Source organism: Mirounga angustirostris, unplaced genomic scaffold (genome assembly GCF_029215605.1).
Source record: "Mirounga angustirostris isolate CCGP_5_RB_7025 unplaced genomic scaffold, mMirAng1.0.hap1 SCAF_10, whole genome shotgun sequence".
NCBI lineage: Eukaryota > Metazoa > Chordata > Mammalia > Carnivora > Phocidae > Mirounga > Mirounga angustirostris.
Window position 1 is genome coordinate 137,368,543 of NW_026991718.1, and position 26,382 is coordinate 137,394,924.

The 26,382-nt window shown below is 58.8% G+C and overlaps 1 protein-coding gene across 2 annotated transcripts in view; it reads left to right on the plus strand.

Annotated features, from left to right (window-relative positions):
- The first annotated feature begins 5,849 nt into the window (after window positions 1–5,849).
- The window catches only part of NTSR1 (neurotensin receptor 1), a 49,230-nt gene continuing 28,697 nt past the window's right edge, over window positions 5,850–26,382 (plus strand). The window contains exon 1 of one of the 2 annotated variants that reach the window (XM_045883905.2): window positions 5,850–6,563. In XM_045883905.2, the coding sequence (XP_045739861.1) occupies window positions 5,850–6,563 (714 nt within the window). Of the gene's footprint in view, window positions 6,564–11,068; window positions 11,412–26,382 lie in introns of those variants that run through there. The other variant, XR_010405950.1, reaches the window with a different exon arrangement.

The following is a 26,382-nucleotide window of genomic DNA, read 5'->3' on the forward strand; positions in this document are numbered from 1 at the left end:
CTCCGACTGCCATCGGGAAGTGGCCGGAGCAGAATTCAGGAGACAGATGTGAGAGGAGGCCGACGCCTGTCGGATGACCGGGGAGGCCTCCAGGAGCTGGGGTGGCCCACCTGACCTCCAGCCAGGACTCACACCTCAGTCCTGCAGCCACAGGGACCCCTCGAGCCTGGAGACTCTCCCCAGAGCCCCTGTCAAGGGCCCGCCGGCTGACGCCTTGGCCAGCCGACTGGACTGGTAATTGCTGGGCAGCCCTGGGGGTGGGCAGTGGCCACCTTCGCTTTGGGAGCGTGTGGCCCAGCGGGCAAGCCCACTGTGCACAAACATGTGTCGCCAATGACAGGGGCTCACGAGCTGCCTGAGGAGAGTGCCTGGCATCTAAGTGGGGAGGGGAGAGCCAGCGGGGGTCACCTGGCTGTCATCCGGGCCTCCCACACCTCAGAGCTTCTGTCCCAGAGGCTGACCCCACACGGCCTGGGCTGGTTCTGCTCTGCCGGCTCCAGACTCCCGGGCCCATCCCTATACCCACCACTCCATTTCCCCTGAGAGGGGACTGGTCTCCTCGGGACCCCCTCCCAGATCTCCAAGCACCCTCATCCTGTAGCAGGTGGATAAAGGAATGTGTCTTCTAACGTCATAGATGGCTGTCTTGGGGCACTTTGGGGAAGGGCAAAGACCCCTAGGGGGTGGGGGGGGTCCCAGTGATGGGGGTTCCCAGGGAGGGAGATCCCAGCACCTTCTCTTTTGCTGCTGGGCATCTTCCCCGTAGCTTCCAACCCGGGGTCCCACCGCCATGAACTCATGCCGGGCGGTAGAGGCCAAAGGAGGACTTAGCTGGAGCAGGCGCCTTTCTCGGCGCGCCTGCTGGCCAGAGCGCACGCCCGCAGAATCCACAGCCTCTGCCGCGCCTCTGTGGGACCCGCCCTCCATCCCAGGCTCCTGTGGTCACTTGCCCTCAGCCCCCCGCACCTGGCCGTGTGTACCCTTGAACAGGCCACCGGAGCTCCAAGGCAAGAATGACAAAAGAGCCCCGGGTTCAGGTTTTATTTTTGGAACTTGTATGAAGTCACTAGGAGATGAGAGACATTTCTTCTATTTAAATATTTCCAGGCAACTAGAACCCCTGATTACAGACAAAAGGAGTGCGCTTCAGATCCGCAGAGGAAGAGCTGGAGCCATGAGCGTCATGTTTATGCAAACTCCATCCTCCCTGCCAAGGAGAGGAGTCAGGAAGGCGGGGAAAGAGGCCCCGGTGCCCGCCTGCCCCCGCCCGCCGCGCCCCGGGGCCGCCCGCTGTGCCCGGGGAGGGGTCCCCACACCCTGCTGTCAAACAGCCAGCCACTATCGAATCCGAGAACTCCCAGTCCCCCTTCCTCCTGGTCCCCCTTCCTCCAAGTAATAAATGGAAGCCTCATTTTAGCCAAACAGGACCCTTTCAACTTTAAATTGCCTGTTGTGTTCAGAAGCGTGCCTGGGAAATTCAACCACAAATTGGTAAATTTATAACAAGCATAAAAACTCTCCATCTCCTAGGGTGAGAGCTGACAACATACTGCTTTTCTTTGCATGCTGAGCAGATGGGATTGTTTGTCCTTCTGTGTTAGACATGCTGTGTGTGTGTGTGTGTGTGTGTGTCTTTTGCCCAAGAGCAAATTAGGGACCCTCCTCCCAGCATGACCTGAAGGGGATGAGCGGGGAGGCGGCAATGGCCTCCGTTTGGAGGGTCACTCGGTCCGTTCCAAGCCTGGTCCGGAGAAGTTAGTGTGCAGCCTCAAAGGCAATTCTCACAAGCATCCTTTGTGTGCATGCCTGCCCGAAGCCGACCAAAGCCTTCCCAGGACGCTTCTAGGGACCCGAGCTGCGTGGAACAGGTCTTGGGAGTTGGATTTTCTTTCTCCTTAGGGGACGATCTGACGTGGCCCCTCTCCCCCCAAACACCAGCTTCCTTGCGCGGCTCTGGGCAGGAGCCGGCAATGTCCCCGATGGGGCTCACGCTGGTGCCGCTCCGCCGAGCTCCCCTGCCCTCGTCTGCTGGAAGGGCCAGGAGCTGCCGTCAAGTGGTTCTGCTTGACCAACCTCCAGGATTGGTTAGAGGGAGGGGCTGGCTTCTGGGGGGGTGACAACTGAGACTTGGAGGGCGAGGGTCCCAGAGGGACCAGCCCCCCACCTGTAACCAGAGCGCAGCCTTCCCTGCACGCCCAGAGGGAATAAGCCCCGCCCTGCACAGAAAGCTTTCCACTCGCTGCGCCGCGAGCCCTGGGAAGGCAGTCCCCTGCCCCCGGGTGCTGACCACACTCGGTGAGTGCTGCACAGATGGACAAACGGACGGTGGATGCAGGGAAGCCTAGGGAGAGGGCCTCTGGCCGATGGAAACTAACTGTCAGCGTTGGTCCACAGAGACCCGAGGATGAGGGGCCCCGGGGCCGGGGCACAGCCCTTGTGAAGGCGTCCACAGTGGTTCTAGCGCACATTCGGCCGAAAAGCTGCAGCCCAGTCAAGCTTCTGCACAGCAGCTCCCAAGGAGGGGTGACGCTGGACGCATGCTCCCCGCTCAGGGGGCTTCCTCCCTCCCCACGGCACGAACGGCTTTCTCTGAAAAGCAGGCACCCAGCCCAGGGGCAGAGGCAGGCGATGGGCTTGCCAACGAAGATACTCTGAGCCCTTGTGCCCCGGTGCCCAACATACGGGTTCTTGTTCACACGTGCACACACGCACACAGACCACGTGATGGGCGTGTGGCTCACCGGGAGGACGGGAGAGACGAGGATGAGGCAGCGGAAGTGCACCGCCTGGAGCGGGAGCTCTGGGGTCGGTCAGCAGCCCACACGTGCCATGAGCCCGCGGGGGCCCCAGCTGAATGAGGCTCGGCCCACCCCTCCGGCCGGCTCACACTCACACTTCGCTTACATTTGCACATGTGTTGCTCTATTTTTAAAATTTCCCTTGGAATGCTGTACATTCGGGAACGTGTGCGATTTCCATGCCGTGGATGAGAAAATCCACAGCTAAAACTCTGCAAATATGCATATTACATTTCCTCAAATTACTTACCCTCCAGATAAGCGCTCACTCCCCCCGCCCCCAGTCTTGCAGGAAACAGCATCATGATGTCCTGATACCGGTATTGCTGTTAAGTTACTATTTTTTTTTAATTTAGGAAGATGTCTCTTGCTGGCAAGAACTGCCCTCCAGCGGATGGGGCCCAGAGGAGAGAGAGGGACCTCCAGCGTGGAGGGCAGCCCATGGCGCTGGTAACTCCAGGGACTGAATTCTGCAGCCAGAAAAGCAGGTGTTTCACACCCACAGTCTGCGCTCCTGAGACGAGTGAGTGCCCCCAAGTCCTCCCACAGCTGCAGCACTGGGACAGTGCCGGGACCTGCCCAGCGGGCTCCGTGCATGCAGCTCAGCCCTCAGTGCCCATGGGAAGGGCCAGCTCCCCGCGACACGTAGCATCTGGAGCCTGGGGTCAGGGCGACAGGCCCCGAGGCTCTCCGGGCAGCCGGGAGCAGCTCACACTGCAGGGCTTCGCCGGTCAGTGTGGGGGCCTGCACCCACCAAGGGCACAGCCCATCTCCCACAGACATAGCCCGACCCAGCCTCAGTCCTCCCCGCACCTTGCCAACACTTTCTTTAAAGAGTCTCAGCTGTTTAGGACGTGTTTGCGTCAGGGGAAGTCAGAGAGAGAAAGGGCCAAACGAGTGGAAGGTTCTGGCCTCCGCGCTGTCCAGGCTCTCGGGACACGGGAAAGGGGTTCCAAGTGGGCTGCCAGGGAGCCCCCGACAAGGGCCCGCCGCCCACTTTGTAGACCAAGGCCTTCCAAGTGACATTTCCTCCATGGTTTTAAACAAATGTCTTGTCCAATATTTGTGCTAAGTTGACTTTTATGATTTTTTAAGCTCCTAGGCTGGCTGAAAAAGAAATATTTGAAAAAAAGGCCAGCTTAGCGGAAAGGTCAGGGTTTGAAAACCAAACAGTGAGTTTAAGCAGCCGAGCCAGAGTGCATTTCCATCAGTGTCATCCTGAGCAGCTTCAGCTAGTGGCCCACAAAGGGACAGGCCCCAGTGGCCACCGGCTGGGGCCTTCCCCTGGGGAGGCTCCTGAGAGCGGCGACCAGATGCCACCATCCATGGTTAAGACCCCAGTGTCGCCTGTGAGCCGAGGTGGCCGTGAGCCCCCAGGGCTCCGATGTGGTCTAGCACCATCACTTCCTTTTGTGACCGGCACACCCAGGTCCCCATCCCAAGAGCCGTTTACCTAGTTGGTGGACTTGCCTTCCAGAGAGTAAGCTGGTCAGATCCGCTGGGGGTTTAATGCCACTTTTGTTGGCCTGGGCCCTGCACCCTCACACCCTCTGAAGCCACGGCACAATCCTGCAACGCCAACCCCGCAGGAGTTCACTGAGCACCTACTATGTGCCCGCACTGACAGCACCAGTAACAGCCCTGGCCCCGGGGGCCATCCGTTCAATCACCATGCCCATTTTACAGATGACAAACCGAGGCACAGAGACGCTAAAGCAGTTGCCCGAATACAAAGCAGCAAGGCCAGGATGAAGCCGTGCTGGCTGCCTCCGAGCCTCTTCTACTGGTTTCCAGCAAAGGGATGTTTGTGTTGTCTTCGAAGGCTGAACTTTTAAGCACATATTTTTATGTGCTAGGATCCCCTGATGAGAACATCAGGTTTCTGAGGAACAGTCAAGCCCAAAGCCAGCTGAAAAGAGAGGAGTAAATACAGACCCATTGCCGGGCCGGGGCCGGGGTCCGGGCACCCTTCTTAGGCCTCACCCCTTTCTCCAACACCCCAAGCCCCGTGCCCAGCCTCCTCCAGGTTCCTGTTCTCGGCACAGCTGGTACAACCAGCCAGGTCCACACTGGGACGAGGCGGGGCCCTGAGGCTGTGACCCCCAGGGCCACCCTTCCCCAACCTGCTGGGCATGTGCTCTGAGGGGACTTCTGATGATCAAATCCAGGTGGTGATGAAGGGGCGTGTGCCCACTGGCAGCCACCACAGGGTGCCAGGTGCAGGACCCCAGCCTGCCTGGGGAGGGGCGCTGCTTTGCTCCCCACCTCGTCCACCACTCCCACCTGGCTCTAGCCGCAGGGCACCCGGTTGCTGGCACCATACCCCAGCCATCCCAGCGGGGCTGCGAGCCCTGTCCCCCCTTACCTCCCTCACCCCCCTGAGAGCGCTGCGAACGACCTGGAGGCAGTTGCCTTCCTGGGGTGGGTGGGGGCGAGAGAAGTTGGGCAGACCCGAACGGAGGGCGTGCTCCTGAGAGAGGGTGTGGGGAAAGCACCAATATCCCCTACTCACCCGCGGCAGCGCGCGGAGACCCGCCAGCCCTACAGTTGGGCTGGGCGGGGACAGAGGAGGGGCCGCCGCCGCCACCGCCCCCCACGGCTGGGCGCGCCGCGCTGCCGCCAGCGGAGTGGAGGCGCGGAGCCCGGGAGGGCGCGGGCGCGGCGGGCCGTGCGCGGAGCGGGTGTGCGCGGAGAGCGCGAGGGAGGACAGCGCAGGCGAGGGAGGGAGCGTGCCGGGGCGGCCGTGCGTGCGCTCCGCTCGCGCCCCAGGCTCGCCCCGCGCCGCGGACCCGAGGGGTCTGGAGCCGGCAGCCCGCATAGCCGCGGAGGCTGGCGATCGGAGGAGCCCGGGGCCTGCAGGGAGCGGGAGGGAACCGGCAGCCCCCGGTGAGCGCGCCTCGAGCGCTCCGCGGCGGCGCGGGCCGGGTCGGGAGCTCCCCGGCTGGACGGCGCGCCCGCTTGCAGTCTTGCGCCCTCCCCGCCGGCTCCCTCCGCTAGGTCCGCGCCGGAGCCGGAGCCGGAGCCGGAGCCGGAGCCGGAGCCGCGCCCACCATGCGCCTCAACCGCTCGGCGCCGGGCCCCCAGGGCGCGGCGGGCGCCAAACCCTTCCCGCTGCCGCCCTCGGGGCTGGAGGCGGCGCTGCTAGCCCCCGGCTTCGGTAACGGCACGGGCAACGAGTCCGAGCACCTGCGGGCGGCGCCCAGCAGCGACCTGGACGTGAACACGGACATCTACTCCAAGGTGCTGGTGACGACCGTGTACCTGGCGCTGTTCGTGGTGGGCACGGTGGGCAACTCGGTGACGGCGTTCACGCTGGGGCGCAAGAAGTGGCTGCAGAGCCTGCAGAGCACCGTGCATTACCACCTGGGCAGCCTGGCGCTGTCCGACCTGCTCATCCTGCTGCTGGCCATGCCCGTGGAGCTGTACAACTTCATCTGGGTGCACCACCCCTGGGCCTTCGGCGACGCCGGCTGTCGCGGGTACTATTTCCTGCGGGAGGCCTGCACCTACGCCACGGCCCTCAACGTGGCCAGCCTCAGTGTGGAGCGCTACCTGGCCATCTGCCACCCCTTCAGGGCCAAGACCCTCATGTCCCGCAGCCGCACCAAGAAGTTCATCAGTGCCATCTGGCTCGCCTCGGGCCTGTTGGCCGTGCCCATGCCCTTCACCATGGGCCAGCAGAACCGCAGTGCCGACGGCCATCACCCCGGCGGCCTGGTGTGCACGCCCGTGGTGGGCACCGCCACGATCAAGGTCGTCATCCAGGTGAGCAGCTGCCTCAGGGGCGGGGAAGAAACGGGGTCTGGCCTGGGGGCAGGGTTGGCAGGCTCTCCCTCAGGGGCACCTCCGTCTTCTCTTTCCTAAACCTCGAAAGTCGTTTCCAGCCTGTGCACCCTCTGGGTCAGGGAGGGAGAGGATGTCACCAGGAAATATTACTCCTGTGCAGCTGGGAAGGGGATGGGGGCAGGGCCTGGGAGCTCAGCCTGACCCCCTTCTCCCACCTTTCACTCCAGAGCTGCCAGATCTCACCCCCGCATCTCATCCCCTCCTATCAAAGGGAGCTGGGCCCTCAGATCAGTGACGTCTTGGAGGGTCTGTAGATGGGCCTCAGCTGTCCCCAGACTCCCTGAGATTTAAGGTAAACGTGTGCTGGAGGCAGCTCCTTCCATCGGCTTTCCAAAAGGCTTTGTGGCCCCAGGAGGCTAGGGCTGTCTCCTCTGCAGCAGAGCCCCCAGGCCAGCACTGACCTCCTCCCACCCCACCCCCCAGTGCCTCCTGGCTGCCCTGCCCCCGCTTACACTTGGGAGGTGGAGGCAAACTTGATACCACCCGGACTGGTTCCTTAGTTGAGCCTCAGTATTCCCATCTGTGAACCAGGTAATCACAGCCCGACCTCAGGTGGTAGGGGATTCAGGAGAAAGAGCGTGGGAAGCGCTTGCATGGTTCCCAGCATGTGGAAATGCTCAGAAGCACTATTTTGGTGGTGGTGATGACAAAGTTGTTTCTTCTGGGAGGATCTTAAGGTATTTGGGCGCGGTGGCAGGTGGGAGACCTGTGTGAGGTGGACAACACTGGAGCCGAGTGACCAAGAGCCCTCCGATGGTCTGAGCAAGGTGCTACAGGAGCCCAGGTGGGAGCCCTCCTTGGGAATCGGCTAGGATGAGGCGTCCTGGCGAGGGGCTACGCCGGCCTGGAGAGAAGGTTTCTCAGTCAGGGACCACCTGGGCAAGGGCCCTGCGTGGGAGGAAGTCTGGGCAGAGATGCCACTGTGGACGGCATCCTGGCCCTAGGACGGGGTAGCCATGGAGGGGCAGGGTGAGATGGGGACGGGGGTCTGGGCGGGGCCTGCAGGTGCTCAGCAGAGCCAGAGGAGGGGGCCAGGGTGCCCCCCCCATACCCATCTGGCTGTCCTTTCATACCTCCCAGCAGGGCTCCTGCTGGAAGTAGGACGGTGTGGTGGGGTGGGGAGCCGGCCACGAGGGCAGGACTGTGGTCTACGCATCACTCCCTGGGCTGTCGCGGACCCTCACAAGCCACCACCCTGGCCCCTGACGCTGGTGCTGAGAACTTGTGGCTACAGGGTCCCCTGAGTGCCAAGGGACCCCCACCCCAGCACATGTCGCAGGGAGGTTAGTAGAGCCCGGCTGCCTGTCTGCGACGCGGTCCCTGCGCTGGAGACAAAGGCACACGGGGCCGCGTGCGATGGGAAAGTGTCCTCCCGAGGCCTCAGAGGGCCCCCATTGTCTCCCTAGCTCCTGTCTCCGATCGGCTGTGCAGGGGCCTCCCCTGGCCTGCGCCCGGGGCTGGGGGCGCAGCAGCCGCACTGCCTGCCCTCAAAGGTATGAAGCGGCAGGTTCGGGTCGGCAGCTCAGGTCGCTAGCACGCCCTGCCCACCCAGGAGCCGCCTCCGCTCAGACCCCCCGCCCCTCCGGCGGCTCCCAGGGCTCAGCCAGGAGCAGGCGGGTTTGAATCATCAAAAACAAGCCGCAGCCGAGCAGAGTGCGCACAGCCCCCCTGAAGCATCCTCTCTCCACTCCTGCCTCCTGTCCATCGGCCCCACGCAATCAGATGCCCAGTGACACCACTTTACCTCCCCAAGGGCCGTTCCTCTGAGTCCCTGTGCTCGCTCGGGAGCTGCAACACCCACACCGCCCAGGGTGTGGCTTCGGGGCCACCAGGCGTCCTGGCAGATGTCTGCTGAGCGGGTCACTGCAGACAGGCCCCCCTTCTGTGCCCACAGGCACAGTGCCGCCCGAGCATTTACTAGTGCTTGCTGGCTTCCTGACGCTCTCCGAGACTGGACCTCATCTTCCCCTAAAGGCCCCAGACTGCAGGTGCCCTTCCCTCCGGGCTGACCCTGTGGGTGGCTCCCAGGAGTGTGTCCAGGGCCTCGCCACCACCCCCGCTCCCTTCTGCATGCCCTGTTCCATCTCAGGAGAGGTGCCCTGGGTTCGTGTCCCCCACTTGGGCTTCGGGGCCACTGGGCAGGTCAGGGTGAACAGCCACTGTTTTTAAGCCATGATGCTTACCGGGAGGGGCTGCGTGCTTGCATCCATGTGTCTCCCTCTCACCGACCATGTTGGAAGTGTGGAGGCATCAGCCAGTCAAATGGCTCCTCTTTTCAAAACAGGAAAGCCTGCATGTCTCCCAGGAGGCCGCCAGCCCCCCTCATCCACAAGAGCCCATCCTGGGTACTTACATGCACAAGACATTTAGAAATGAGGGGGTTTGGGATCAGATTTCTGAGCAACTTGGAATAGTCATTGCTCAGTACAGCTGGGCATTTTCTGAGTGTGTCGCCTGGAGCTGGGCTAAGTAGAGCTTGGTCAGCGGGCAGGGCAAGGCCCAGGCCAGCAGAGGCCCCAGACCCTGGGCCCCAAGTTGACGGGGTGGCTGGGAGGAGGAGCCCACAGGGCCTGCTGCGTTCCCTAATCCGGTCCCTCCTCTGACCCCAGAGGGGATCTGATTCGGTCTTTCCAACAGACTGTTGGTCACAGTGAAGACTTCCTGCCATTGAGGGGGTCTTCCCACTAGAAAGTCCCCCCGAGAAACAGTGCCACCTCCACCCTTCACTCCGTGCACCATCTCCCCAGGGTGCACAGCGGTCCCTACGGGCGGCCCTGCCCATGTGGATCAGCCCATGTGCTTTGTGTTTGACCCCACTGCAGTCCTGCCCGGCCCCCTGCTCTGACGTCAGGCACCATGTGGATCCTGCTGCCCCAGGCTCTCTGTGGCTGGCTTCAGGTGGGGCAGGGCCCATGTCCATGCCTCCAGCCAACGTGCACTGTGACCGGTGACCAGTGGCAGCAGAGACCTGGGGGTTTTGAGTGTCTGGTTCGGATCTGACCTGGCCAGGCGCTTGCCCGGCTTCGTGCTCCCGGCGGCCCCCCAGCCCTGACCCAGGACTCGTGGTGAATGTGCTGCGTGCCCCAAGACAGTTGCTAACTTGGTCACCAGCTTTGGCCCGGTTCCAGCCCCAGCTCCTAGACACATGCTGTCCCCAGGTGTGTTCTCATTTTCCCAGTTAAAGAAGGAGGGTAGGGGAGGTGCTGAGCCCCTGCAGTCCAGCACTCTGGAGCCTGGGGGTTGTGTCCACACATGTGCAAACACATATAGATACACACGCAGGAACGCACACGCAGACATCCGCGTGTGAACGTGGAGACACGCCGAGGTGTAACATGTGCGTAGACAGGCACAGGAGACACGTACGTGTGCACCTCACATGCACACATGGCTTGCACACACAGCAGGTGCGTGGCCAGGTTCCCGTGCAGCACCCCATCCGTGTTGCGGGCTGTCGCTGCCGCTCAGTTAACAGAAGGGGATCTGGGAGGCCCCGTCTTTTCCATCAAAAGTACAGAGGCGTCTGTGCCACTCGGGGCATGGGACGTGGGGGCGGACGCACACACTGGGCAGGTGAGGGAAGCTCGGAGCCCAGCCTTCTCTAACGGCTGCCCTGAGCACTGACCCCCAGGATCAGGGCCACCCCCCGCCCTCGGTGCTGGGGGGCACGGCTGGCAGAATCCCAGGGCCCCACGCTAGTCCTCACGTGGTGCCCAGTCCCTGGCCAACGTCCGTGGGGATGGTCGGGCTTCTCTGCTGAGACCTGGATCTGCTGTTTTCTCAGTAAAGTTGGTCTTCGTGATGCTCAAACCAGTGGTAAAGTATTTCCACCCCGGGAGCACATGAGCTCTGTGAGCAGGGGCAGAGGGAACCCAGGAGCCTCCCCAGGGCACACCGGCGGTGCCCCGAGGGCAGGGGCAGGGGAGCCGAGGGCAGGGGCGGCGCAGCCTCGCACCACCGCGACGGGCAGAGCCTGGGCGGCCCGCACCAGCAGCAGCTGAGGGCTCTCTGTGCCAGCACGTCATTGTTGCTGATGTCAGGCCCCACGGCTGGAGGACCCCTCTCCCGGGGGCCCCCTGCTTCTGTTCACCTTCTCAGACTTCTGGAAGTGCCCCTGGCGGGGGTGCGTCCTCTCACCCTCGGAGCTGAGCTGGGGCCTGGGGTCGGGGAGGAGCCAGTGCCCACACCCACCGGCCCCGGGTCCGCAGCCTCTGCGACACGCGGCCCTTACGGTTGGAGGTGACTCCACGGAAGCCGAGGCAGCAGGACCCGTCTCCACTAAGTGGAAGAAAATTGGTTCCTGTAGAGTCAGACCATGAGTCATTTTCTCAGGATTTCCGTCCTGTGGCACCTTGATTGTCTGTTGCTTCCCCTGCCCGTGAACCGCGGGTAGCAGCCCGGCCTCAGGGACGTCAGCACTCACTGGTAACGTTTAGCGAGCCCCAGGGTCCCCACAGAAGTGACTTTGTAGAGGGGAGGGCAGCCACGACAATGAACGGCTCCCCGCCGGTCATGTGCCCCTGCTCTGCGCCCCGAGGACAGCACACGCAGCCTCCTTCCTGGCCCTCAGTCTCGTAGCCTGAGGGACGTTCTGACCCACGGCGTGCCCAGCCCCGAGAGAGGAGCCCGGCTGTGGAGCTGCTCTGTATCCCGGGGATGAGACACAGCGCTGAGCACCAGTGGTTTCCAATTAGACGCTGGCCCAGGAAGGGAAATCACTGTGAAGTTCGCGGTTGGGACAGTCGCCAAACCCGGGTACCACCCGCGGTGAGTCGGGGATGCGCCATCCCTGTGAGGTGTGGGTTCTGATTTTGATGGTTGTGCTGAGCCTCTGTAAGAGGACGTCCTTGTCCAAGGACCAAGTCCAGCCCCGAGTGCCGTCCGCAGCGCTGGGTGGGCCCAGCCTGGCGCCCACGGGCCGCCCTCACTCCTGGGGAGAGTCTCCACTGCAAGAGGACAGGGGCTCGCCCATGGCACCACAGGACAGGCAGGCCCAGCTTGGGACGTCGGGGAGCCTTTGTTTCTCTCCGCCAGAGAAAGAGCAACCAGGCACCCCATCTGGTCTCCTAGTGGTTTGTGTTAGGAGCAGAAAATGGAATCTGAAGCCTTTCTTTCTTCTTTCCTATTGTGGTAAAAGATACATAACATGAAATTTACCATTTCAACCATCTTTCAGCTCAACCGTCCCCACCACCCGTCCCCAGAACATGGCCATCATTTGCGACGGGGAGCTCTGTCCCCCATTAGACCCTGACTGCTTCCCCCGCCCCAGCCCCTGCGACCACTCCCGCTTTCTGTGTCTAGATCCTTGGCCCTCCCCGGCGGGCTCTCAAGCCTGCCCGTGCTCTCCTCTGAGAGCCGGAGTCCACGGACGAACCCTCTGTGCCGAGCGAGGGCCGCAGCCTCAGAAGGTCGCCTGCGACACACTTCCAACTGCAGGGCATTCTGGAAAAGGCAAAGCGACAGGGACGGGTCAGTGGCTGACGGGCTGGGGGCGGGGTTGACGTTGGGCAAGAAACACTCTGCATCTTGACTGTGGCGGTAGTCACACAACTGAGCATTTATGAAAAGCTACGGACTGAGGGGTAATTTTAGTGAATGTAAATTATTCCGTCTCAGTGAGTCTGTCGGAAATGAGCATGAAGCGCGCTGAGGCCTCGTCCCATAAAGGTTGTGGGGGGCGGCCAGGTCCTCTCTCTGGCGGGCCTCTGGGCACTGCACGGTCCTCCTGAAGGCTCGATGGCCCACAAGGACCAGAGGGGTCCTGGGAACGTCCACGGGGAGCCCAAAGCCCCCAGCAGCGCTCTCTCCCCGCCACTCACCCCCCAGGAGGGCTTGATTCCCACACCCAGGAGAGGATGATGTTGCTGAGCTCACAGCTGTGGGCTCTGCCTGGTGCCCCGCACCCCTGCTGTTCCCCAGCAGCACCCCACCCCGCCAGCAAAGGAACAGCCACCGAGAGGCCACGCAGCCGGCCCAGGCCAGGTGTCGTCCCAGGTGGAAGCACCAGGCTCTTCAGGTCCCACCAGGAAGCGGAGGCCCAGACAGGGCAGGGCGCTTGAGCTGGACCCGGCGCAGCGTGTGGGGCTGCTCACCTGCAGGCTCGCTCTGCTGCTTTGGGGACCTCACGCGTGAACACCTGCGGGGCTGCTCCATCAACACTCAGGGGAGCTTCCGTGCTGCTGGGAGCGGGAAGTTTGGGGTTTGTCGTCAGCAGCACGCAGCTTCAGTGCTGGCCAGCTGCCGGACCCTGGGCCAGCCCCACGACCTCGTGCGCCTCGTTCTTTGCCGGCCACTGCAGGTAGCGATGACTCTGTGGCTCGGTGACTTAATACACTCGAGGTGCCTGGGACGGCTCTGGGCGCCCAGTTGGGGGCTCTGTGACCCACGCAGCAGTAACTCAGCCACGTGTGTGGAGAGACCAGGCCTCTGATTTGGGGATCCCCCTCCTGGGGCTGGGAGCTGTTTCCTGTCATCTGGGTGCAGGATCCTGCAGGAAAACCTTTATTTTAAAATTTACACCTGGTCAGAATCACTTTTCTTTCACTGACCTCCGAGTTTGGGCAAACACGTAGGGCCACGTAACCACCGCCTCGGAGGCTCGAGGCCAGTCTTGTCACCCCAAAGCTTTGTCTTGTTCTATTGCTTTGGGGTCAACCACACCCCGCCCCAGCCCCTGGAAACCAGGATCTGTTCTCCCAGGCTTGCGCCTTTTCCAGGACGTCACGTAAATGGAGCCTTTGGGCTGTCCCCCCACCCCCGAGTCTGGCTTCTTTCACTTACTATGGCGCTTGGAACTCATCCACGCTGTTGCCTGCATCAACATCTTGCTCCTTCGTTTATGTAGGATTCCATTGTTTGTTTCTCCATTTGGCAGGTGAAGGACGTTTGGGTGGTTTCCAGTGTTGAGCAATGACAAATAAAGCTGCTACTAATATTCAGGTACAGGATTTTGTGTGAACGAGCATTTTCATTTCTCCCGAATGAATACTTACGAGTCAGATTGCTGGGTCATACGGGAAGTGTGTTCAACCTTCTAGGAAATTGCCAAGCTTTTCCAAAGTGGAGGTGCCATTTTGAATGTCCACAGCCACATGGAAGGACGCGGTGCTCCGCATCCTAGCTGGCGCCTGCGACAGTCAGTTGTAGGTTTGGGTTTTATTTTCATTTAGCCGTCCAGTGGGCATGCAGTGGGATCCTGTTGTGGCTTGATTTGCATTTCCCTGATGACTGGTGATGTGGGGCGCCTATCCATATGCTCTTGGTACCTGTGCACCTTCTCTGCCAGAGTCTGTTTCAGTAGTTTGCCCAGTTGTTAAATTGACTTGCTTTCTTGTTGTTGAATTTTGAGAGTTTTTAAAATATATTCTGCATACGAGTCCTTTGTCCAGATACATGATTCGCAGATACTGTCTCCCCTTCTGTGGCTTCTCTTTGCACTTTCCTGACTTTGCACGTCACAGAGCAAACAGCTATGGTTTTGATGGAGTCCAGCCTATCAGACATTTAAATGGATCCTGCTTTTGGTGCTCTGTCTATCTTCTTTCCTGCTATCTTCCATCATCTTTATAGTTTCATGTTTCATATTTAGGTTTATGATCTGTTTTGAGTTCGTTTTTCTATGGGGTGAGATATGGGTGCTTTCGTTTATATGTACATATCCACGTGGTCAGTACTGCACATGAAAAGATGTTCTTTTCTGCACTAAAGTTTCTTGGTGCCTTAATCAAAAGTTGCCTGACCTCCTGTGCGGGGCTCTGCCCAGACCCCCCTCCATCTGCACGTCTGCACCGTCCCTGCCCCCACACTGTGGATTTACAGTAAGCATTCCAAACCGTGTGCGTCCTCCAGCTGTGTTCATTTCCAACACTGTGTTGCTACTTTCGGCCCTTTGTTTTCTACATAAATCTAGGATCACCAAAAAAGCGTGCAGGGGTTTTGATTTAGATTGGGTCAGTGTGTCGATCAATGGTGGGGAGACTTGGCATCTTCACACTGAGACATCCCCGAGGACGGGGCATCCATCCGTTGAGTTGGGTCCCCTTTGCTATCGTTAGTGCTGGCCTCCAGCATACAGAGCCTAACGTATTTTGTTAGATTTATACCTAAGTATTCATGTTTTGGGAATTATTTTTCTATTTCCAGTTTTTCATGGCTAGCACATAGAAGTGTGATTGGGTTTTATATGTCGATGTTGCATCTTGCAACTGTGATGAGCATACTTATGAATTCTACAAATTACTTTGTAGGGTCCCTGGGATCTTCTGTGTAGACTGTCACGTTGTCTGTGAATAGAGAATGTTTTAGTTCTTCCTTTCCAATCTGTACACCTTTAATTTCCTTTTATTGCATTATTGTTCTGGCTGTGACTTCCAGTATGATATGTAATCAGAGCGGAAGAGAAAACTGCCTGGCCTTGTTCCTGATCTTAGAGAGAAAGTCTTTGTACTTTACAATCAAGGATAAGGTTTTTAGTTTATTTAAGCTTTTGGTAGAGGCCCTTTATCAGATTAAGAAATCATGCATGGATGTTGAATTTTGTTCAATGCTTTTCCTGCATCTATTGGTATGGTCATGTGGTTTTTCTTCCTTAGTTAATATAGTGAATTACATTGAGTAATTTTTTATTGTGGCAAACTATATAGAACATGCAATTTACCACTTTAGCCATTTTTAAGCAGACAGGTCAGTGGCACTAGGCATGTTCCCATTGCTGTGTGACCATCCCCACCACCTGTGTCTGGCACGCCTTCACCTCCCAGTGGGAACTCCGTCCCCATGAAACAGTCCTTCCCCAGCACCCCTCCCCTGGCCCAGAGACCACCACTCTGCCTCTGTCTCCGTGGATTTGACGACTCCGGGGACCTTGTATTCATGGAAAACCTTACTAGTTTTCACTCTTGGACCAGCCTCACGTTTCTAGTACAAGCCCCACCTGGCCATGCATTGTCCTTGTATGTGTTGCTGGATTTGAGTTAATATTTTGTTGGGAATTTCTGTGTCCAGGCCCATGAGAGATATTGGTCCGTAGTTTTACCTTCTTGTGCGTCTTTGTCCGGTTTCAGTATCCGGGTCATGCTGACCTCGTAGAATTATTTGGAATGTACTTGCTCCTCTTCTGTTTTCTGGAAGCGGTCGTCTGTCTTCCTTTAAGGTTCGGTAGAGTTCCTCAGCGACTCCGTCTGGGCCAGGAGTTTCGTCAGAAGGTTTCCAGCTGTGATTTCAGTTCCCTTCGTGGGCGTAGAGAGATTCCGGTGTTGTGCTTCTGCCTGTGCAAGTTTTGGCGACTTGTGTCTTTAAAGGAACCGGTCCATTTTATCTAAAAGTCGTCACATTTGGGGGCATGGGGTTTGTGGCATTCCTATTACCCCTAGGCTGCCCGCGGGGTCTGTGACCACCTCTTCTCTCTCATTCCTGGTACCAGTGACCCGTGCACCCTCTTTCCCCTGGTCCGTACAGCTGGGAGTTCACCAATATTATTCTTTTTCGAATAACCAGGTTTCGGTTTCATGAATTTTTTCTGTTGTCTTCCTGCTTTCAGTTTTATTTATTTACACTCCCATCTTCATTTCCTTTTCATGCTTGGTTTGGATTTAATTTGTTCTTGGCTTCCTAGATTTCTTAAGGTGGAAGCTTGGATTATTGACTCAGGGCCTTTATTCTTTTGTAGTTTAAACATCAAATGCTATAAATTCCCTCCTAAATGCTGCTTTAGTAGCATTTCAAAATTTTTAAAATGTATTCTAATTCAGTTCAAGATATTTTCTTACTTCTCCTGAGATTCCCTCTAGTCTTTGGACTATTGAGAATCGTGTTGTTTAATTTCCAAATGTTGACAACATTTGTCACTGGTTTGTAATTTCATATGTTTAGAGGACATACCTGTGTGATTTCAGTTCCCTAAAGGAGTTCAGGTTTGTCTGGCGGCCCAGAGTCACAGTCTGTGCTGGTGAATGGCATGTGCGTCCTCGCAGAACCCGCGTGCGCCCTCGCAGAACCCATGATCACTCTGTTGGGCATATTGCTCTCTGAGGGTCAGTTTGGTTGATAACATTGTATCATCTAGTTCTGAAACCTCCATTGGTTCTTTCAATGTGTTTCTTTTCATCTTTTAAGAACTTGTATCCTTCCATTCATTTCAAGAGTTGCTTTTATCTCAAGGAGCGTGGTGCTCGCACCAGCTCCTAAGTCCCTATCTGGAAGTCCCACCATCTGAGTCTTCCTGAGAGTGGTCTATATTGTCTTTCCCGTGAGAGTTAGTCTTATCTTCCTGGTTCTTTCCATATCAAGTAATCTGGGGTTACTTTCTGAACACTTTGAATATTGCTGTGGTGCTTTGGGTTAATTAGAACCCTCTGGAGAATGTCAGTGTTTTTAGTGGATTCTTTTCTTTGGGCAGGCAGCCCATGAGGAGCTGCCCGATCTGCCTCACTGTCTGGTGGCTGGTGGTCCAACGTCAGTCCCGTTTGCAAGCCCTGTGCTGCACTGTCCTGCTCTCCCCCATGCACACACGCCTCGGGGTTTCGTCCTGGTTCTGGGAGGTGGTTTATATCACAGTGCAGTTTTCAGGTCCTTCCTTTACTCTGGTTCTTTAGGTGTGTTCCACGCATGGGCAGGTCAAGGGTGAGCCCAGGATTTGTGTCAAATCATGCACAGAATTGGGGATCCGTTTTCCAGCTCTTTCCTTGCTGAGATTGCCTCCCACACTCCCCAGTTTCGAGAGATCCTTTTCTTAGTCCTCTGACGGGGAAGTCCGAGTATTCCATTTCATTTCCTCGACTAACTTTCTTAGGTATAGCTGTCTGTATTTGTTCTTGTAACGGCTGCTCTGGGGGTGTAAACACGCATCCTTAAGTTCAACGTCTGCTAAGAATTCACATTGCACCCATTCACACCTGACACTTCCCACTTCTCATTGCTCACCTAGGGGGCTGTTTTAATTGATTTCCTTTTTTTCTTATCAATGGGTCACATTTTCCTGTTTCTTTGCATATCTAGTCATTTTTTATTTATACTGAACATTGTAGATGATGCATTGAAGAGACTCTGTGTTCTGTTATCTTGCTTTGAAGAGTGTCGATTCTTGCTTTTGTAGGCCTTTCAGTTGCAGACTGATCATCCTGGTTTACACCTCATCCGTGCAGGTTTACGGAAAGCCCAACCCCTTCTAACTTGGGAGGAATCAACTCTAGTCTCAGTGTCCCCTGTGGATTTGGGGGTTTGCTTTGAGGCTTAGGTAGGCGGGTCTAGAGTAGGCCTCCATCTAGGGCACGGTGCTCATTCCTCAGGTGTGGACCTCCTGGCATCTCAGCAGGACACTCAGTGTGTTAAGGAGGCCTCTGCCCCCCAGCGCTGCCAGAAAGCCAGCCACCTGCCATAAGCCTATCAAGGTTTCAGTCTGTGTACACAGCCCAGCCAGCACAGAAGCTGTGGAGAGTCCCTCACAGGCTTCTGAGGACCCCCACAATGTGGACCCCCCTTTCAGTTGCCTTCTCTGCAGATTCAAACTGCTCTGTGGCCCCAGCTTCTGAGTTCTGCCTCCTCAGCCGGAATAGCCATGCTGGACCAGACCCCAGCTCCTAATGTTGCAATCTGGAAAATGGCCCCAAGGAGAGAAGCAGGTGACCGTGGGGCTCACTTTGTGAATTTCCCTGCTCTCGGCCACCACGGTCTTGCACTGTAGCTTGTCCCGTGTCTGAAAACAACTGGCTGATGCATTGTGTACAATTTCATAGTTGTTTATGACAGGAGAGCTAGTCCAGTACCCCAAGTGGGAGTCAGCCCTGGATTTTAAACACTGCCTACTTTCAAAAATATCTGAGACAGTTTATGATAGAAGACTTTGGTCTATTAAAGGAACTATTAAAACAAAGTTGCAACAGAATACCCAACAAAGAAACAGAGTTATCCTAGAAACACAGATAGCCACTGTGTTTGAGTAAATCTTATCCTGAAGCTTATAAAAAGGAGTGACATTATTTGGACTTAAACATTTTTAGCTCGTTGTCTGTTTAAAGGTGAATTTACTGTAAAGTTCAGTAATTCTCCCTTGACATATTTAAAGGTTAAGAGCATTCTTCAGCAAGCTGTGTGCTCTTATAACTCAAAAACACTTCCTCTATTAAAAAAAAAAAAGCACACCATTTCAACTTCCTGAAGTTCATTCAGAGAGTCCTGGGCTATTTGGGACTCGTCCCTATTCAGGAATTACGAAGTTGTAAGTGCTCACGGCAGGCCATGGGCTGTTGCTGTCCCGAGTATAATTCCCCGTTCCTTGGCAGGCCCGCGAAGCCTCCAGCTCCTGAGGGTCAGGCAGGAGGGGAAGTGCATCTGGGTCATGTCACCCAGGAGCCCCGTGCACCGGGACACCCAGCTCTTGCTGGTGCAGAGCCAAAATCAAAGATTCATCCGTTTGTAAGTCCATCTGCCTCAGGCCCTATGCCCAACAGGATGTGCGCGGTCGGAAGCTGCTGAGGGTCACTATTTATTGCCTGGGGCTGAGGGAGAAGCGATCACATCTGTGCCGACCCCGCTCCCAGGCTCTCTGGATCTGGGCGCACCAGCTGCTCCTGGAAACCCTGAATGGGAACGGGAAGGAGCTTTCCAGCCCAGGGACAGTCTTGCCGGTGCAGCTTGGAGACCCCTCCTGGATTGTCCTCAGTGTGAGGAGCCCATAACCTCACTGCTTTGTCTTCCCCACTCCGGGGAGGGGCCCGGGGGAGGCAGGGCCCAGCCACAGAACGACGTTGAGATTTCTGTGACACCAATTTCTGGTGCACGCTTGCTGTCTGGTGGCCTCCAGGTGGTCTGTCCGTGTTCCTATGACAGCAGGCTGGGAGCACAGGCACCAGGGTCCAGGGCAGGAGACAGGATAGTGAGACGATGCAGACAGGAGCCCCGGTGAGCAAGGCGTCGAGCAGCTGGGTCGTGGCCAGTCCTGTGCGGCGCTTACAGTGATGCCCACGTGAGGCAGGAAGGAAAGTGGCCAGCCCAGAGGCCTCTCTGTCCCCCACAGGCTGGCAACTTGCCCAGGCCCTCGGCTCTGCCCCACCCCGAGGCCCCTTTGGCTGAGGTGAGCTGTCCTCCAGGGGACTTGAGCCCACCTGGGGGATGCCTGCTCTTCCTTGGTGCCAGGTGGAGTTTGAGGAGGAGTGGGGCCAGGCCAGGCCGGGGGCTGGGAGGGGGACAGGTCCCAGGGGGGCCCTTTCCACCTTCAGAGGCCCAGAAGATTGGGGAAAAGCACCAGCCAGCCACAGCAGGCTGCCAAACAGACGCTTGAGCAGTGATCTGGGGTCGGGAAACACACCCCAGCCGAAGGAAGCTTTTCTGGAGGAGCGAGGCGTGGGTGAGGCGCCCGCCACACTGGCCCATACCTGACGCAGATAATTGCAGGGCTCTCAGACAAGGTTAACACCCCTTCAGCTTCCTGCGATTCATTTTCCTGACAGCTTGTTTAAAAGACGCCCATCTGATGTATTAAAATACCCACATTTATGTCAGACCTGGAGATCAGCTAGACGGTGTTCAGAAAGCTTCCGATTAAAAGCACCAGGGGCAGATACTCATGTTCGGAAAAGGCTCTAACCCCAAGCACCTTCTCTGCTTCCGCCTGTTGTGAGGGTCTCATGAGCCGAGTGCCAGTGCCCTGGGCCACGGTAACAGAGGACCACAGACCACACTGCTCACACTGCAGAAACCTAGCCTCTCACAGCTCTGGAGGCCAGAAGTCTGAAACCTCCAAGGTGTGGGCAGGGCCGTGCTCCCATCGGCGGCTCCAGAGGAGGGTCCTCCCTGCCACGTCCAGCTTCTGGTGGCCCCAGGCGTCCCTCCAGTCTCTGCCTGTCTTCACCTGGTGTCCCTCCTTGGTCTGTGTCTCTTCCCTTCTATTATAGGGATGCTTGTCGTTGGACTTAGGGCCACCCTAATTCAGCATGATCTCATCTCCATGTCCTTAATTGCATCTGTGAGGACACTTTTTCCAAATAAGGTTACACTGACAGGTTCTGGGGGGCAGGACCTGGCATATGTTTTGATGTCCACCAGTAGCCCCACTAGACCACAGTTCAGCACAGAGGCAGAAGACGGGGCCAGGGCTGCTTGTCCGGGTGGGGGGCTCACTTTGAGTGCAGACACAGCACTCTGTCTCCTGAGCACTTGACTGGCCCCCCAGGTCCAGGTGCAGAGCGGGTGCCGGGCCCCTCGATAAATGAGCAAGGAGGAGCAGGAAGGGGATGCCTGTGGACCTCACGGCCCTCCGATGAGTTTGTTCCAACACTCCCGGGACCGGCCGAGACGGGGCGGCACTCTGGGTGTCTCCAGCTGAGGAAAGGCTTCTGGCCCCCTGCCCAGACTCAACCCCTGGTGGGGGTGGGGGCGCAGCGTGGGGAGGAAGAGGGCCACGGGTCGGGCCTGCCCAGGGCCCCTTTCATCTGTCATCTTACAGACTGTCAGCGGTGACCCAGGGAGGCGGGCACAGCGAACCCATCTTCCCACCGAGGCAGCAGCGGGTGCTCCTCCCCCCAGGCCCCCCTCCTCCTCTGTCCCACCGCCCCGCGCCAGCCAGGCGAGGCCCAGGGGAGACCTAGGAGGAGGCAGCTGGAGGTGGCAAGTGAGCTCGGGGCACGTGCTGTGCCGCAGGCACTGTCTCTGCATGTGGCTGCTGTCACTGCCCACTCCCTGGGGCCCTCTGGCTGGGGTGGCAAAGGCTTCCCAGCCCCGGCCTCAGAATCCTGCCCCAGCCCCAGCCAGGTGTCCTACCTGCCCACACCTTTCATGTCGTCCCTTGGCTGAAAGGTGTTCAGGTGGCCAGCTGGTTCCTCCCGGCTCCGGTCTAACACTGTGATGAGCTAAAGTGGAGCTCAGATGGCCTGGTGACCCCGCAGGGGACGGGCGCCCACGACGATTGGGCTGGTTCTGGTTTAATCCTTTCTGCTCCAAGCCTGTAACATTTGGTGCACCTGCAGGTCAGGGAGCCTGGGTCAGGGGCCCCATGAAGGTGCCTGCGTGTAGCCACTCTGAAGGCCAAAGGGACATGTGTGCAGAGCAGGTCTTGGCTTAATTCTGGGACGGAGCCCTGAGATGGCTCTGCTGTGCTGGGCAGGCTGGAGGGGCAGGCATGGATGCTGGGACCCCGGTCAGGAGGTTGCTCTGGCTCAAGGGCAAGCTGGAAACGGGGGCAACAAGCAGTGAGGCCAGGGTGTGGTCAGGATTCCTGGCTCTCTGCAGCTTGGTGCATGGGTGCCCCCGCCATCCGCCAGAGCTCCCTGCCCCTGGCATGGGAGGGCTCCTGGTGGCTCCGCCTCAAGGCCCAAAACCCCTGCCCCATCCAGTGCCTGGGCCCCAGTGGCTCCCAAAAGAGCCAAAGGATCTTCTCCCCTGTCCCAACCCCAGGGCTTGATCAGGCAGGAGCTGAAAGGAGCCATATTCCACCAAGACTCAGGTGGGTCAACAGCGCGGGGGGCTGCGGTCACTGGAGACCTCATCCCAGCCCTAAGGGCGAGCTTCTGTGTTGGCATTTAAAGCATTTAGAACCACTTCCAGCCCTTTCTGGGGGACCTCCTGCTGAGTTTTAAAGGAATCCTTCCCTGACCTTAGTAACTAACTCACAAGATGGATGGGGCATCCCTGGGTCAACAGCCCAGCCCCTTTCCCTGACATTGTGAGCCGGAATTACCAGGGTTCCAACCCAAGCGCATGCCAGGACAAGAGCAGAACGGCTCTCCGGGGGGCCAGAAGCTTGGACCCCACACTCGGGGATTTTCACTTCCATCGGCAATAAATTAAACGTGTCTTCATTCCTCCTGCCCTGGAGAAACGGCCACTGTGGGAGAGGAAAGCCCAGAGGTGTCTGGCCTAGGGGCTGGAGGCGACAGGCCCGGGCCACCCCTCACTCTGCACCCTGTGTCCCGCCTGCAAGATGGCACTGCTGTCCCCTGCCACCTGCAGGCCAGTCCCTGGAGAAACCAGCTATCCCATGCAGTGCGGCCGCTGAAGCCCAGCCAAGTGCTTCCCAAGCGCTGAGGGCTTTCTTCATTACTATTTTTCATTACTGATTGCTGATTTGGGGGTCAAGTGGCCATTCTCTACCAGTAATGGGGCCACCTAAAGTGTAGCCAGGAGGCCAGCTTATCCCTTAGAGCTGAGCAAGGCTGCAGATGCTCGTGAGCAGCATGGAGATTGCCTGCAAACGAGGTGCAGTGTGTGGTCCCTCCCTCCGGTCCCTCTGAGTCCAGCCAGGAAACGGCGACATTGATGGGCTAGAGGGCGGGCTCTGGTGCTTGGGGGGGGGTACGTGGCAGGAACGAGGGTCTCAGCCTCACCTGTGCTCATTGGTCCCAGAGAGACCAACTGGTCTAGTTGGGAAACGAGGCCCGGCCACATCGCCCCCTCACGAGGACCCCCGTGCTGGCCCCCCACAGCCCCTCGGACTCGTCCCTGAGGCAGGCACTCTCCCTCGGCCACCCCTGCCGTCTCCCCGAGCCAGCCCCGGCCCGGGGTTTCCGGGAACAGGTGGGTCCAAGAGCCGGAGCACGATGAGGCACTGGCAACTTGCCTCTGCTACCAACAAGCAGCAGGGAGGTCCTGCCTGGAGCCACAGCCCCCTCCCCTGAGACCGAGCCCACCCAGCGGGCAGGTCTGGAGCCGACCCCTGCTCTGCGAGGCTCGTCCCCGCGCACGGCGCCGGGCAGCAGCTCTGAGCCCCGGGCTGGCGGCTGAGTGACGGCGACAGGCCGCGCGGGTGGGGCAGCTGGACGTGGGTTTCCACGAGGACACGTATCCGGGGAGGCTGGAAGCTTTCGTAGCAGACGGCCCCAGGCCCGGGAATCCACAGCCCAGGGCCTCGGTCTGCCGGAGCTCCACGGAGGGCCACCGTGGAGCTGAGAGGCCCCGCCCCAGGGCAGGCAGGCTTGCGTGCCCAAGGAGTGCCCCGAGGTAATTCAAGAGGCCTGGATGCTTCCTCGGGGTCCAGGGAGAGATGTTGGGTCTGGCTCCTGGGCAAGGCCAGCAGTGTGGGCCAAGGGACAGAGCTGCCATGTTTTGTGTCCTGGGCCCCTGGCTCTGTGGCCAATGCTGGGCAACCCCGCCCCCAGCCCCCTGTGTCGCTCACCCTGCGGCATCTGACGGTCCCAGCACAGCACAGCCCTGGGATTACCCAAAGCCCCCAGCACGTAAGAGCCCAGACGGGACCGGTCTGACTCCTTGCACCCCTCCCAGGGCTCCCTGTGAGGACAAGGAAGAGCAACATTGACTTATGAGCAGTGTGAGCCAGAGCAGCAAGGAGGACTTCCTGGAGGAAGGGGTGAGCGGCTTCCAAGTCGGAATGTGGGTGGATCACCGTTCCCTGTATTCTCCAGCACCCCCGCTTTAATCCAGTGGAAGGGAGGTTTGGGCTCCTTGACGTTTGTGCTCTCACCTCCCTCCAGATGCCCATGTTCCCCACCTGCTCAGCCGGGCCCGGGGGTCGCCGCTTCCAGGAAGCCCTCCATCCCTCAACCTCACGGGTCCTGTGCAGCCATCCCTGGCTCTGCTTCCTCGGGGAGTCATAAGGGCAGAGCTGGACAAGGCAGCTCTGACCGCCGGATGGGGCCAGCAAGCTGCCGAAGCTCGGCTGGGGGACTGCCCCTTGGACGGCCCACCCGCGAGTGAGAGAAGCTTCTGTTTCCAACAGTCCACTCTTGCAGATTTTTACTGTCTGGTTTCTAAAAATGGCAGAGGGCTCATTTCTCAACGTCCCCTCCGCAAAGCTGTTTCCATTTCAGTAAATGGTTTGTGGCTTTAACTGCCCACCAGTGCTTGGCCCCTATTTCCACTTGGGGCAGGATGAGCCTTACACTGCAGATAACGTCTACTCACCAGTTCATCTCTGTGTGCGAGTCGTGGGCCAGGATTGACTCAGGTCAGACGGGGCAAGGCCTGCAGAAGGGCCAGGCGTGAGCCCTCCACGACGAGGAGGCCTCCACGTCCCCAGGGACACCTCTGTCCAGGTCCCCACCCAGGCACAGCCCCGGGGTCAGGCCCTGCCCAAGTCCAGCCACTGGGAGCAGCACTCAGCAGCCCGGGCGGATCTCCACGTGACCAGCCAGGAGATGGGGTGGCCATGCATCCGGGGGGGGGCAGGTGAGTCAGGTGGAAGGTATGGCGGTGGTGATGCCTGAGGGAGGGAGGGCACCTCTCGAGCCTCCCAGCCTGTGGGCCTGGCATGTCCAGCCTCCCTGCCCTGGTCCCGGGGATACGAGGACAAGTGTCCGTCGAGGGCCTGAGAGGCTCGAGCATCCGCCCTAGGCCTCAGCCAGGCAGCCAAGCCCTCAGCTTCCTCCCCTATAGGCGGGGGGCAGCGCTCACCCACCCGCTGGGGCCCCAGGCCTTGGTATGAGGCTGGGAGGTTGTGGGGAAGAAGCAACAGGGAGGCTGAAGGAGCCAGAGGGCTCAGCCCGAGGGTGCCACTCCCCCGGCCTCCTCCACGACTGTGTTGCTGGGCAGCTGACCATGTCCATGAGCCCCATGTGGGACCGACTCAGCCCAGCGGGCCATGCACGGGGGAGGGGCAGCAGCAGGAACTCAGCCCCAGGGGCCCTGAGGAGGGTGGCCAGTCCCCCTGGGCCCGGGACGGAGGGCTTCCCAGATGTGTGTCTCGGGCAAACCGGGCAGGGTGCCCCCCTGAGTGCCAGGGAGGGGCCTAGTACACCCCAAACTTACTGAGCAGAGAAGGTGTAGGGCTTAGGTCTTAGTTGGTCTGTTAACATTGCCCTGGCAGGCTGTGAGGCATGGTGACAAATGCTGAGACCCCCCCCATGGACTGTCCCCACCCTTGGGCCCAGGAAGGGGGCTCCTGGTGGTGCTGCGTGCAGGTGTGGGGGCACCGCCTGCCCAGGCCCACTGCCCCCACCCCAGTGGCTGCTGAGGCCCACACCACAGGGCTGTCCCCCTCCTAGGGCCTCGGGGGGCAGGTTCTGCTCCCAGCAGTGGGCATCTTAGGGGGAGGTCCCGGTGCTCAGCTTGGGGTGGTCAGTGTGGGCAGCGGCAGGCAGGATGAGGGCAAGGCCTCGCGGATGGTGAAGGGTGAGAGCTCTCCGGCAGCTGGCCAGAGGAGAGGGGTGGGCGGCCTCCCCCGCAGCTCTGTCAGAGGCCTTTGGTCCCCCCAGGGGCCTCTGGAGCCAGCAGCTGATCCTGTACCATCTGGCCTGGGGCTGCAGCCTGGGGTGGGGGAAGGACCCCCGCCCGCCCCAGTCAGGTGGACGTGATGGATAGGGTTTCTCCACATCCCCAGAGAGACCAAACCCAGATGGAAGGGGCCAGGGAGAGGAGCCCTGTGCCTAGTGCAGGATAATGGTTCCCAGGGTCTGGTCAGGGCTGGGTGGGTGCACCTGTTCATGCAGGGCAGCTCCTGGCTTAGCTCTTAATCCTCTAATGTTGTGCCCGTTTTAAATGCAACTGGGTGTGTCCTGAGGAAGGTGACCCCACGGGCGGGGGGCCCCCAGGACAGCAGTGGGAACTAGGAATTAAGGGGACCCAGTAACTCATTCCAAACATCTGAAGGAGGGGATGGAATTCTACCCAGAAGCCAATTCATATTTTCACCATTTCCACTGTTGTGCCTTTTCCAGAATGTCACAGAGTTGGAATTGAACACTGTGTGGCCTGTTCGAATGTGTTTCTCTCACTCACTTGTTCCCTCCTGTGTTTTCATGGGGTGGTAGCTCATTTCTTTTTAGCCCTGAATAATATTCCGTGGTCTGCA